This window comes from Podarcis raffonei, chromosome 15 (genome assembly GCF_027172205.1).
Source record: "Podarcis raffonei isolate rPodRaf1 chromosome 15, rPodRaf1.pri, whole genome shotgun sequence".
Classification (NCBI taxonomy): Eukaryota; Metazoa; Chordata; class Lepidosauria; order Squamata; family Lacertidae; genus Podarcis; species Podarcis raffonei.
The window spans coordinates 43,528,890-43,541,439 of record NC_070616.1 but is presented as its reverse complement, the minus strand read 5'-3'; the positions used below and the strand labels follow the sequence as shown (position 1 = coordinate 43,541,439).

The following is a 12,550-nucleotide window of genomic DNA, read 5'->3' as shown; positions in this document are numbered from 1 at the left end:
CCCCTAAGGAGAAACGTGCTCTGAGCCTCAGAAGCCCACACCTTGCCTACAGAGCTGGCAGCCCCTCACCCCTTTTGGAACACCCTCCCTTGTGTAGTGTTCTCTCAGCCTCCTCTTCCCTCCCCCCTCTCCTTGGGAGTCCTCTGGGCAGCTGCTGCAGCTGCCCCTGGTCTGTGAGGCCCCTCCCCCCCACCCCAAATAGAGGTGCCACCTCATACTGCCCCACAAGGGCCTGGGAAGAAGATGCCCCAGCATTAGTGGCCTAATGGAGACTGCCAAAGGTGAATGTGAGGCCTTGGAAGTACTCACTTTGGTAGGAAGCAGTGGTGGCAGCAGCAGGTACCTCTGGGCTTGCATGGCGGAAAGGCTTCCTGTCAGTGCCGGATACTCAGCTCCCAGGAAGGCATTGCACGCAGCAAGCACAAGAAAGGCTAGCACAGTGCCTGCCTGCCCAGCCTCCCACTTGTCCGTCCGTTCACAACAGCAAGGGTTGGTGGACTAGCTGGCTGGGCTCCCTCATCCACTTGCTTCTTTACATCAAGACCACCTCAGCTCCTGGCAACCAGTACCCCTGGCCAGCCCCAGAGGCACCATTAGCCTGGGGAGCTTGTAGCCAGGGCCACTGCAACAAACAGCTGCACAAGCCTTTGGAATGCAGAGACGTGAGAGGGCATCAGAGGAGGGAGGGAAGGAAAGAGGGACCCCTGAGCATCATTCAAGGTGCCCCAGGGTGCCATGGCACCCTGGCTGAAAACCACTGAACTAGAAGGATTACCAGTTGCCTGAAAATGCCCTCTTCAACTGACATTCAGAGGAGAGACTAGCTCATGTTCACCCCAAGGAGCTGTGAATCCACATACAGTGGTACCTCTGGTTGCGAACGGGATCCGTTCCGGAGGCCCGTTCGCAACATGAAAAGAGCGCAACCTGAAGCGCCATATCTGTGCAGGTGCTTGGTGCAATTTGGTGCTTGTGTGCATGCACGAAGCGAGATTTAGTGCTTCTGTGTGAGCGGTGAAACCCGGAAGTAACCCTTTCCAGTACTTCCAGGTCGCCGCGGGACGTAACATGAAAGAATGTAACATGAAGCAAACGTAGCATGAGGTATGACTGCACTAGTGAGACGGTTAACACAGCTATCTTTATTTTTACATGACAGATCTGAAATGGTTGGCATCCTTCTGTCTCAGGAGATAATGGAGGAGTGTGTTTTTGGTGATGAAGTCAAACTGTTGGAAGGTTACAGCGCCTACTGTGGCTGTAGAAACCAATATGGGATAGACGTGTTTTGTTGCATCTGGGGCCGATGAAGGCATCCGGTTATGCGGTTGCAGATGCACCATGGCATTTTTTCTTCTCCGCATTCCTCCCTGCAGTCATTCCCATTGCTTCTGCCACTGGAAGAATGTCCCCCTCAATGGTGAGAGGGAGGCGTTGTGGCACATGGCATTATTGCTTGGCTTTCCTGACCCCTGCTGGAGAAGCCAAGCAGCAACGCTTTGTGGAATGCCTGACTCCCACCGAGTTTGGGGAGAGCCAGTGTTTTCCAGTGGTGGAAGTGTGTGGAGAGGGGCATGGTATGACAGTGGAAATGGTGGGGATGTAGGAGGGGGGCAGGAGGCAACAATTGCCATTTTGCCTTGGGTGGCAAAATGGGGTGAGCCACCCCTGATCTCCAAGCAGAAATCTACCAATTTTTCCACCTGTCTTTCTACTTATAGAGCAGGAAATATGGGTGGACTTCCTTGGCAGGCGATGGAGAAGAAGATTCCTGCCTACCATTGTTTGGGGTCTGTTTAGTGATAGAAGTGAATAGTTGAACCTAGTAGTGATAAGATCATAAGAGGTTTTGTGAGTAGTCTGTATCAATCCTTTTGAGTTGGAAGAGGCTGCACTACGTATGCTGACTTCAGTTCTCTTCTTAGATTCCAGTTCATTACTGGGCACTGTTTTATCCGAAGCGGACAATAGAGCAAGCACGTGAACTGGTCAGCATGATGCAGAAGATCTCTGGCTCACTTGGTATCCAGATAACTCCACCGGCTTGGAATGAATTGAAGGATGACCGAATAGAGACTTACGCCAGAGCTCTCAAATCACTACTAAGTAGTGAGGTATTTTCATAACGGAGTTTTGAGTATTGAAACTTTCTAGTTGGTATTGCTGAAATAGCAACAAAGGGCATTTTATTGTAGATATAGTAGTGGACATCTAATGAGTAGAAGTATTAATGGTTGTAGGTGCAGTTCTGTGCATCTTGTGTCTTCTACATTCCACTGAAACCTTATGGGAAACAATAATTGGCTAAAACTGCCAGCTTAAATATAATGAAGTTTGCTGGGTTGCTCTGTAATATACAACAAATGTCTCCATAATATCCTGTCACCCGAAGTATAAATTGACTTGGCATTTATCCAATTAACTTCTATATAATAAGCTTCTTTAGCATTCCAGGTTTTCTAGTAGCCTGAATATGATGGGAAACGGTGTGGTTTCATGGTCTAGTCAACATTCTACAGGAGACAGATGTTTTTGGGGGTTGTTGAGGTGTTTTGTTTTTATTTTGATTATGTATTTTGTGGTTTTGTATTCTGATTTTATCCTGTGAACCTGAAAACTGCAGGTATAGGGTGGTATACAAACCTGCAGGTATAGGGTGGTATACAAATTTAATTATTATTAATAACAAGGGCAGAATTATATATTATGAACACAACAGTTTGCTGATGAAATCTTCATGTCAAGTTCTCTGCCTTCTTGTTGGAGTGAGGCAAAACACTCCAGTGCCCAATGTTATGAGGTTTCCTGCCTGTCACCAGCAGCAGTAGCAGCCTGTGATGAGGCAAGCTGAAAGTGATCATAATATTGGGAAGAACTCTGCATGGAGAGGCTGTTTTTCTAGTAGTACCATGTTGGGTGTATTTATCCTAATCCAAAATTGCCAGGTAAAATTGATACTGAGCCCCAACATGGGGGAAGCAAACTCTTATCAGTTTTTTTTGTGGGATTGGGCAACCACTTTCATCTCTTCGGAAAGGGGATAATTCATTGCTTTGCTTTAAATTGGCTTTTATAACTTCATTGCACAATCACATCTGGCTACATGGCATAGTAATGTCTTCACACTGATTTGGCTGGAAAGAAACAGTCCTGGTTGAGTAAAAGTGAAGCAGCTGATGAGAGGGTTAATGCATAGTTAAGCATTGTAGGTTTGGGAAAAATATTTAGAGCACCCTGGAAATCCATTTTTTAACTCAATTGTGAACATGTTGTCAAAATCCTAGGTTAGACTATTATGGGTATTTTATTTGCTCATAGGGATGCGGGTGGCAGTGGGTTAAGCCACAGAGCCTAGGACTTGCTGATCAGAAGGTCGGCGGTTCAAATCCCCGCGACGGGGTGAGCTCCCGTTACTCGGTCCCTGCTTCTGCCAGCCTAGCAGTTCGAAAGCACGTCAAAGTGCAAGTAGATAGGTACTGCTCTGGCGGGAAGGTAAAGGGCGTTTCTGTGCGCTGCTCTGGTTCGCCAGAATGCTGGCCACATGACCCACATGACCCAGAAGCTGTACGCCGGCTCCCTCGGCCAGTAAAGCGAGATGAGCGCCGCAACCCCAGAGTTCTCCACAAGTGGTCAGGGGTCCCTTTACCTTTACCTTTATTTGCCATAAAGTCATAGCCAGATTGAAAACTGTGAATGCTCATGTTCTTTGATGAAATTTTGTGCTGCATAAATACCATTAAACGTTGGTCAATATAGCAGTCAGCCTGCTGTTTCACAGCTTGTACAGTTAGAACATGATTATGCAACTAGAGTATTTCCTGTGAACAATTTTAGCTCTTTCATTATTTATTTTATTTACCGCTTTTATATCCCACTTTTTTTTCTCCAAGAAGCCCAATGTGGTGTGCACGGTTCTACCTCTCCTCATTTAATCCCTACAACAACTCTGTGAGAAAATTAGGCTGAGAGGCAGGGACTGGCCCAAGGTCACCCAGTGAACTTCATGGCCAAGTGGGGCTTTGAACCCTGAGCGCCCAGGTCCTAGTCCAACATACTAACCACTACACCATACTAGCTCTGATACAGTTCCCCATCATTATAGCATTTAATGTTATAGTTTTTGATGTGGTAATGTTATTCTTTTGTAAGTCTAACCAGTAGTCCCTCCCCCTCCCGTTTTTTAAAGGAAACTCTACAGTTGGTAGTTTGCATTATCACTGGGACTAAAGATGACTTGTATGGGGCCATTAAAAAATTGTGCTGTATACAATCTCCGATACCTTCTCAGGTAAGTCAAATAGTTGACTGCATAATTCTTATGCTGATAATGCTTTGGGCACCCATGCCTGCCTGAAGGCTTGCATGAACATCAGATGTGCATCCAGAATCCACCCAACTCCTGGGTCTGCATATGCCTGGAAGGAGGGCAACTGTAGGGCCCCTTATGGACTTTGTTTGCACAATCTATGAAAGATTCTTGTATTCCCATATAGTACCTTTCTTTAGGAATATTCCTATCTTTCTTTCTTCATGCTATACTGCTTTTTCATAAACGGGAAAATTTTTGTGCAGTACTGCCCCAGATTGGATACAAAGCGTTGCCCATTGAGACTGCTAAGCAACAACATTCACATAAAATAGGATGCTTCTGTGTAGTTTTCCATCAAGTTTTATTCAATATTTTCCCCACTTAACCTGCAACAACTCTAAAAGGAGCAGAGGAAAGAAGAAATATAAATGTTTTGATTTAGACTATGTTAAGGACTGCCTTCTTCCATATTTTTAGGGAGGTTTTTAATGTTTGATCTTTTATCATGTTTTTAGTGTTCTGTTGGGAGCCGCCCAGAGTAGCTGGGGAGGCCCGGCCACATGGGTGGGGTATAAGTGATAAATTATTATTATTATATTATTATTATTATGTTTATCCCCACATGCTCTGTGCAGCATCTGAGGGCTTGTTCCAGATTGCCACAGCTGTGCAAGGTGTCACAGACACTGATGAGGAGCAAGACCTTCATGTTGGTTCCCATCTTGTGAAATGCTCTTCCATACAAAAACCACCAAGATCAGACATTGTATATCTTCAGACTGGTGTATATTGTTGAAAACCGGTTTGAAATCACATTGTGATAACCAGTTCAAAATATCTGCCCTGATGATAAACTGCATGAAGCCAACTTTGCTGACTCAGCTCTCCCCTGTCTCCTGCAGGGGACAGCAAACCACAGAGCAGGCACAGACCAGGAACTTTGCTCTGGTGCCGCGGCCATAAGCTTCTTTTCCAGGCAGGCTGAAAGGTGCTGGGAGCTGAGTTTAAAAAATAAATAAATAAACCTTGCCACCTTTAAGCCTCTTCTTTCCTCCCTTCCTATTTCCCTTCTCCCCTTCTATCTCTCACACACCCAAGCACAGAAGGAGGGTTAGAGATCATACTAAGAATAATCTGAAGGTAAGTAAGATGATAGAGAGGAGCTTATTGTAGGTGGTCGTTCCTTGGATAGCTCAATTGGTGGAACATGAGACTCTTAAGGACTAAGAGCTCAAGAGTCTTTGGGCAAAAGATTCCTGCACTGCTGGGAGTTGGACTAGATGACTCTTATGGGCCTTTCCAACTCTACACAATAGGCTGGTTAGCGTTCAAATGGAAGGTGGGTGAAGGGTGATTGGTTAATGTTTTGCTTGGTGTTAATGGTGCTCAATATGTTCTTCTTCCATCAGGTTATTAATGTTCGAACAATTACAACCAATCCTAGCAAATTTAGGAGCATAGCACAGAAAATTCTGCTGCAGATAAATTGTAAGCTAGGTGGCGAACTCTGGGGTGTGGACATCCCTCTGGTAAGTTATATAAAAACTTACTTTTACTTGGGGAAAACTTAATTGGTAAGCATACCATAGTGAGATTGCAGATCATGCAACAAGGTTGCAACTTTGTCTCTGTTAATTCCAGTGCTTTCTCCAGTGCAGTGTTGTTGTTTTTTTAAAAAAATCTGTCTGTATTGATTGCCGTTTTGAATTATGGACACACTAACTACTGCACTGCAACGGGATTTTTTTTATTAAAAAATATTTTTTTGCTTTCCAGAAAAAGTTGATGGCAATTGGCATGGATGTGTATCATGACCCCAGTAGGGGAAAGCGTTCTGTGGTTGGCTTTGTGGCAAGCATCAATCAGTAAGTACAGTTTGTTTGGAAAGACCTTTAACTTTTTGGTGTCTGGGAATGAAAGTCTGTTCCAGAACTGTGCTCACTGTTGTGTCCCGAGCAGCCATTGTTAACAGCTGTGGATGAAGATTTGAGTTCCATGTATCCTTTGACCAGTGTTTCAGAAAAGTTTAGATATAGCACAACTACTTTCTTAGAAATCAGGAAATAGCTTCACTCATTTCCAAGCCAGGATGAATTCATACCTCTTATGCAGGACTTTTTTTTCAGCCAGCACTCAGGTGGGCGTCATTGCCATTCTAAGAGAATGAGGGAGGTGTTCATGGTGAGTTACTGCCTCTTTTTCTAGAAAAATAGCACTGCTCTTAAGGCTCCAGTCTCCCTCTTCATGTCTCCACTCCCCTTGCCTGTATTACACTAGAGAATAATAAGTGCCACGGCAGTGGTAGCAGGCTGGAAAGGAAAAGAAATTTCATTCTCCACTCCCTCCCTGTTTTGGATGCAGTGTGGCAAGCATAGTACCCTCTGGTAAATGTAGGTTTGCCATATTTCAAAAAGTGGAAATCTGGACAGTTTTTGAACTGTTTTTAAGGAAAATTGTCAAAAACGACACTGCAGACACGGGTTGCCATATGTCCAGATTTTCTGGGATGCTTCATCGATTTCCGCCCAGACACAGCTTCCGACCGTCGATTGCCAACTATTTCCAGGAAATTTTGGACGTATGGCAATTTATGTCATTTCTGGTAGGTGAGAAGGGAACCACCCTTCCTTCTCTCTGGCACTCCAGCCCAAAAAGTAGGTGGGAGTTAAAAGGAGGTTGGGGCTGGGTAGAGGGGGATCTGGGGGTGCAGAATTGAAGCTAGATAAGAGTCTGGAGGTTGTCATGGTCACCTTGCATTTAAGGCAAGCTCTATGAATGCTTGGGACTTTCAGGACATGGCACTAAATTCATTTTTGAATCTGATACCTGGGATTCTTTTTTTCTTCCCTTTTTTTTGCAAGCCCAGTATACTGTATTTTTCGCTCTATAAGACGCACTTTCCCCCTCCTAAAAAGCAAGGGGAAATGTGTGTGCGCCTTATGGAGCAAATGCAGGCTGCGCAGCTTTCGCTGAAGCCAGGAGAGCAAGAGGGATCGGTACACACCAATCCCTCTTGCTCTCCTGGCTTCAGGGATAGCCGCCCAAAGCCTCCCGAGCACAGCGGGAACGCTTCCACTATGCTCCGGAGGCTTCGCGTTGCTTTCGCTGGAGAGGCGCTGCGCAGCTTTCCCTCTCTGCGCAGTGCCCCGTTTCTCCTCCCGCTTTGATGGAGAGGCACTGAGCAGAGAGGGAGAGAATATTTTTTTTCTTGTTCTCTTCTAAAACTAGGTGCGTCTTATCATAGAATCATAGAGTTGGAAGAGACCACAAGGGCCATCAAGTCCAACCCCCTGCCAAGCAGGAAACACCATCAGAGCACTCCTGACATATGGTTGTCAAGCCTCTGCTTAAAGACCTCCAAAGAAGGAGACTCTACACTCCTTGGCAGCAAATTTCACTGTCGAACAGCTCTTACTGTCAGGAAGTTCTTCCTAATGTTTAGGTGGAATCTTCTTTCTTGTAGTTTGGAACCATTGCTCCGTGTCCGCTTCTCTGGAGCAGCAGAAAACAACCTTTCTTTTTTTTTTTTTAAGATATTTATTGGAATTTTCAAAAAATAAAGAAAAAACATAAAAAAATACAATTAAAAACACATAAAATTTACATTTCTTACTGTCAATAACCAATTTCCTTGACTTCCCCACACCTCCCCTTCTTGTATTCCAGTTCCAATTTTTAGCTCAGCAAGTTCTTGTCCCCAAACTTTACCTTATTTTCTCTAATTCATTTTAGTTAACCAATTTTAACTTATAAATCTCAATCTTTATACATCAATACTTATTCTTAAAAATCTTTTTCTAAGGTCAGCCCCATCATTTTAGTTAACCAATTTTAACTTACAAACCTCAATCTTTGTACGTCAATACTTATTCTTAAAGGTCTTTTTCTAAGGTCGGCCCCAATTCCCTTCCCCAAAATCCCCATTTTTATGTTAGTGGCAAAACCAAATTAAATGAAACAGAATATACACCCTTTGGATACACCCTTTGGATGTACACCCTTTGAATACACCCTTTGGATTCCCAAAGCCCCACCACCCCCTTTCCCGGTTTCGAACCCCAACAAAAGTCCATCAGTCCATCTGCAGTCAGCCTGGCGACCTCACGTCCGAGGCTCTCAATTCTCTCTCAATTCCTCTTTGCCGGTTTTTTTGATAGTCCTTTATATTAAACTCCAAATCTCGAAGGAGCTCTGTCCCAATAAGGTCCATGTTTCTTCCAGCCAGGCCTCCATATTTAAAAATGGAGCCAAAATCTTGTTTCTTACTTCTCTTAAGTCCAAATGTCCCAAAAGCTCCAGTTTCCACTTTAGCCAGGTTTGTATTCCATAGGTCTTCAGATCTCCACATAGAGAGATCTCTCCATTCTCCCTTCTTCAATTCAAACCAAATTTTCATCATCCTTTCCTTTATATCCATCTTAACCGGCCTCTGGCTCTCCTCAATCATCTGTGACATTATAGCTCCTCCTTCTTTTTCCTTCAAATCATCATGTTCCTCTTTCATCACATTCTGAGATTTCTCAAATTTCTTTTCTTGTTCAGCTGCAAAAATTTTTAAGTCAACTGCAAAACTTTCCTGTTCAGCTGCAAAAACTTGAGTCAAGTCCCTCCCAGGCTCAGCAACTTTATTTACTGTTCCATTCAGTATTGTAACATTTGTAGCCAAAACATCACTCTGTTCCTGCAACTTTCCCAAGAGAAAAAAAGTCCTCTCCAGTTCAGCCAGTGTTTTTCCACTTACAGCCATTTTTGTAATGTCCTAAACCCCCTCTAGAGGGATTCTAGTTTCTTAGTATCTTCCAGTTCCAACCCAAAAGTCAAGTTAGCCTTTTCTTCTTTATTTTTAACAATTTGTTACCAAATTGTAACGAATATAACCAGCAAAGACAGCAGAAACAAAGTTCTCCTTTTTCCCCAACTTTGACAGCTGTCAAAGTCTTTGTCTCTTCCGCAGGCTCTCTCACCGATCGGTCTTGGGGGAGGGGTGAATTCCGTCCTCAGTGTTAGCTCTTATCCTCCAGCACAATCACTTAAGTTGCCAAAACGTGGAGTTAATTGCTTTTATCCACAAAGAAGAAAGGTATTCTCACAACCTTAGTTGTAAAATCCTTGCTTTACGATGTTTACAAGGCGGGTAGGCAGACTTCCTCTTTACACCTTACCCGGTCGTGCCTAATTCCCAAAGAAAATTTCCCTTTTAAGTCCAATTTCCGTAATTACTCACGGGTTGTTGCTTTTAATCCAAATGTTCAGAGAAAGAAGTCAGCGCTCTCCGTCCATGGCATGCGGCTTCACTCAGCAGGGGAAGCAGTCGACTCACAGCACCGCACCGCTCTCCGTCTCCCGTTCCGGAGCCTTTAAAAAGGCTCCTTCGCGGGTCGGGGGGGCGCAAATGGTGCCCGCCGAGTCACCAGGTCCACAGGCTTCAGCGCCTGTGGTTTCTGAGGGTCCCCGCGTTGCCGCCGCGGCAGGACCCGACCCCTGCTGAGCCGATTCCCTCCGGAGCTCGGAGGGAATCCGCCATTAGGCGATGGCGCTAACCCGGAAGTCCCAGAAAACAACCTTTCTCCCTCCTCTATGTAACATCCTTTTATATATTTGAACATGGCTATCATATCACCCCTTAACCTCCTCTTCTCCAGGCTAAACATGCCCAGCTCCCTTAGCCGTTCCTCATAAGGCATTGTTTCCAGGCCTTTGACCATTTTGGTTGCCCTCCTCTGGACACGTTCCAGTTTGTCAGTGTCCTTCTTGAACTGTGGTGCCCAGAACTGGACACAGTACTCCAGGTGAGGTCTGACCAGAGCAGAATACAGTGGCACTAATACTTCCCTTGATCTAGATGCTATACTCCTATTGATCCAGCCCAGAATTGAATTGGCTTTTTTAGCTGCCGCGTCACACTGTTGGCTCATGTCAAGTTTGTGGTCAACCAAGACTCCTAGATCCTTTTCACATGTACTGCTCTCAAGCCAGGTGTCACCCATCTTGTATTTGTGTCTCTCATTTTTTTTTGCCCAAGTGCAATACTTTACATTTCTCCCTGTTAAAATTCATCTTCTTTGTTTTGGCCCAGTTCTCTAATCTGTCAAGGTCGTTTTGAAGTGTGATCCTGTCCTCTGGGGTGTTAGCCACCCCTCCCAGTTTGCTGTCATCTGCAAATTTGATCAGGATGCCCTTGAGTCCATCATCCAAGTCGTTGATAAAGATGTTGAATAAGACCGGACCCAAGACAGAACCCTGTGGCACCCCACTAGTCACTCTTCTCCAGGATGAAGAGGAACCATTGATGAGCACCCTTTGGGTTTGGTCAGTCAGCCAGTTACAAATCCACTGAGTGGTAGCATAGTCAAGACCGCATTTTACCAGCTTCTTTACAAGAATATCATGGGGCACCTTGTCAAATGCCTTGCTGAAATCAAGGTAGGCTACAACCACTGCGTTCCCTTCGTCTACCAGGCTTATGGTCGGGTGCGTCTTATCGAGTGAAAAATATGGTAGATTGATACTGGAGTGTGGAAGGGATTTGTTTAGTTCTTCATTCTCAAAATTGTCTTCCGGCTCTGTGATGCGGTTTTCAACAGGAAAAGGGCTAATCTCTCGTCTCCCTCATCCCATGCTGCAGTCTGGATCCAGGTTGCATGTCTCCCCTCCTGTAGCTGCTGCTTTTTTTTCTTTTCTTTTTAAAAGGAACAGCTTTTATGCCTCCGAATACCAATTGCTGGGAATTGCAGATAGGGACTGTTCTGTTGTGCTTAGGTTCTGCTTGCGGGCTTCCCATAGGCCTCTGGTTGGCCACCATGAGAAGAGAGTTCTGGATTAAACGGACCTTTGACCTGATCTAGTAGGCTCTTATGCTTTCATGGGATTCAAAGATTCAGCTTCACAGGTTGCTTGTATTTTAATAATCTCTGTGATAGGGTTTGCAGATGTCCTCTATTTCCCAGACATGCACTCTTTTCCCTGATTAAAATTTCCATCTGGGCAGATTTTTTAAATTGGGCAAAATGTCGGGGGGGGGGGGTTGCTTGTTGTTTGTTTGTTTACAGTAACCCCAGAAAAAAATCCTAGTGCATTAGACTCAGATCTAAGCTAGTCTTCAACAGAGAATCACAAAACAGAGCAGCATCTTAAACTAGCTACATACTGTATAAATCCATTCTCTTGTGGCTGACTCACTGGCTCAGCTACGGGATCTTGGAGAAGGAGTCTGAGAAGGCAAGAGTTAACATCTCCCTGCCCTTCACGAGAGTCCATATGTACATGTTCAACAGTTTAATAAATTGAGATGTGCACACTGATGTTCCCAAAGATGGGAACATGAGTCCCAATACTTTCATGTGGCAAGTAAGAGAGCAAAATGTTGTATGATTATTTGGTTGTGGAAAGTTAAGAACATTGCTACTAGCAATATATCATAGCTTCTATAGCCTACATATAGTAGGGTTATTTAAAATGAAAGTCATCATAGCGATCCGGCGTTAAAAGTAGAAGTCCAAAAAGGTGTCCTCTTTTTGGCTCTTCAAAATATGGTAAACCTACCTATCACTGCTTTTTAACTGCATGCCTGACATCTGACAGTGGCTTGTTCCAATTGCACTGATCGCTGATTTGTTTCTAATTCATTGTGCTTATGAGCAGTGTGAACATGTTTATTCGGGAAAGCTTTGGGTGTGAATTTGCATTTGACTGCTGATAGTAGTTGCAGGCCCCTTCATGGATCACTGCCTTGCCGTGGCGAAGGGGCTTGAAGAACTCAGAGAAGCTATGAACTACGCCGAGCAGGGCACACAAGATGAACAGGTCATAGTGGAGAGTTTTGACCAAACGTGATCCACCTGGAGGAGGAACCGGCAAGCCACTCCAGTATCCTTGCCAAGAAAACTCCATGGACAAAGACAACAGGCATATAAAAGTTATGACGCTGGAAGATGAGCCCCTCAGGTCGGAAGGCGTCCAACATGCTACTGGGGAAGAGCGGAGGGCAAGTACAAGTAGATCCAGAGCTGATGAAGCGGCTGGGCCAAAGCCGAAAGGACGCTCAGTTGCGGATATGCCTGGAAGCGAAAGGAAAGTCCAATGCTGTAAAGAAAAATATTGCATAGGAACCTGGAATGTAAGAACCATGAACCTAGGTAAGTTGGAGGTGGTCAAAAATGAGATGGCAAGAATAAATATTGACATCCTGGGCATCAGTGAACTAAAATGGACGGGAATGGGCGAATTCAGTTCGGATGACCA

The 12,550-nt window shown here is 44.7% G+C and overlaps 1 protein-coding gene across 6 annotated transcripts in view; it reads left to right on the top strand.

Annotated features, from left to right (window-relative positions):
• The window catches only part of PIWIL2 (piwi like RNA-mediated gene silencing 2), a 71,763-nt gene that overhangs the window by 39,148 nt on the left and 20,065 nt on the right, over positions 1-12,550 (top strand). For 4 of the 6 annotated variants that reach the window (XM_053367007.1, XM_053367004.1, XM_053367003.1 and 1 more), the window contains 4 exons: positions 1,926-2,114; positions 4,187-4,288; positions 5,719-5,838; positions 6,086-6,174. In XM_053367007.1, the coding sequence (XP_053222982.1) occupies positions 1,926-2,114; positions 4,187-4,288; positions 5,719-5,838; positions 6,086-6,174 (500 nt within the window). The remainder of the gene's footprint in view (positions 1-1,925; positions 2,115-4,186; positions 4,289-5,718; positions 5,839-6,085; positions 6,175-12,550) is intronic. The other 2 variants (XM_053367008.1, XM_053367006.1) reach the window with 2 other exon arrangements.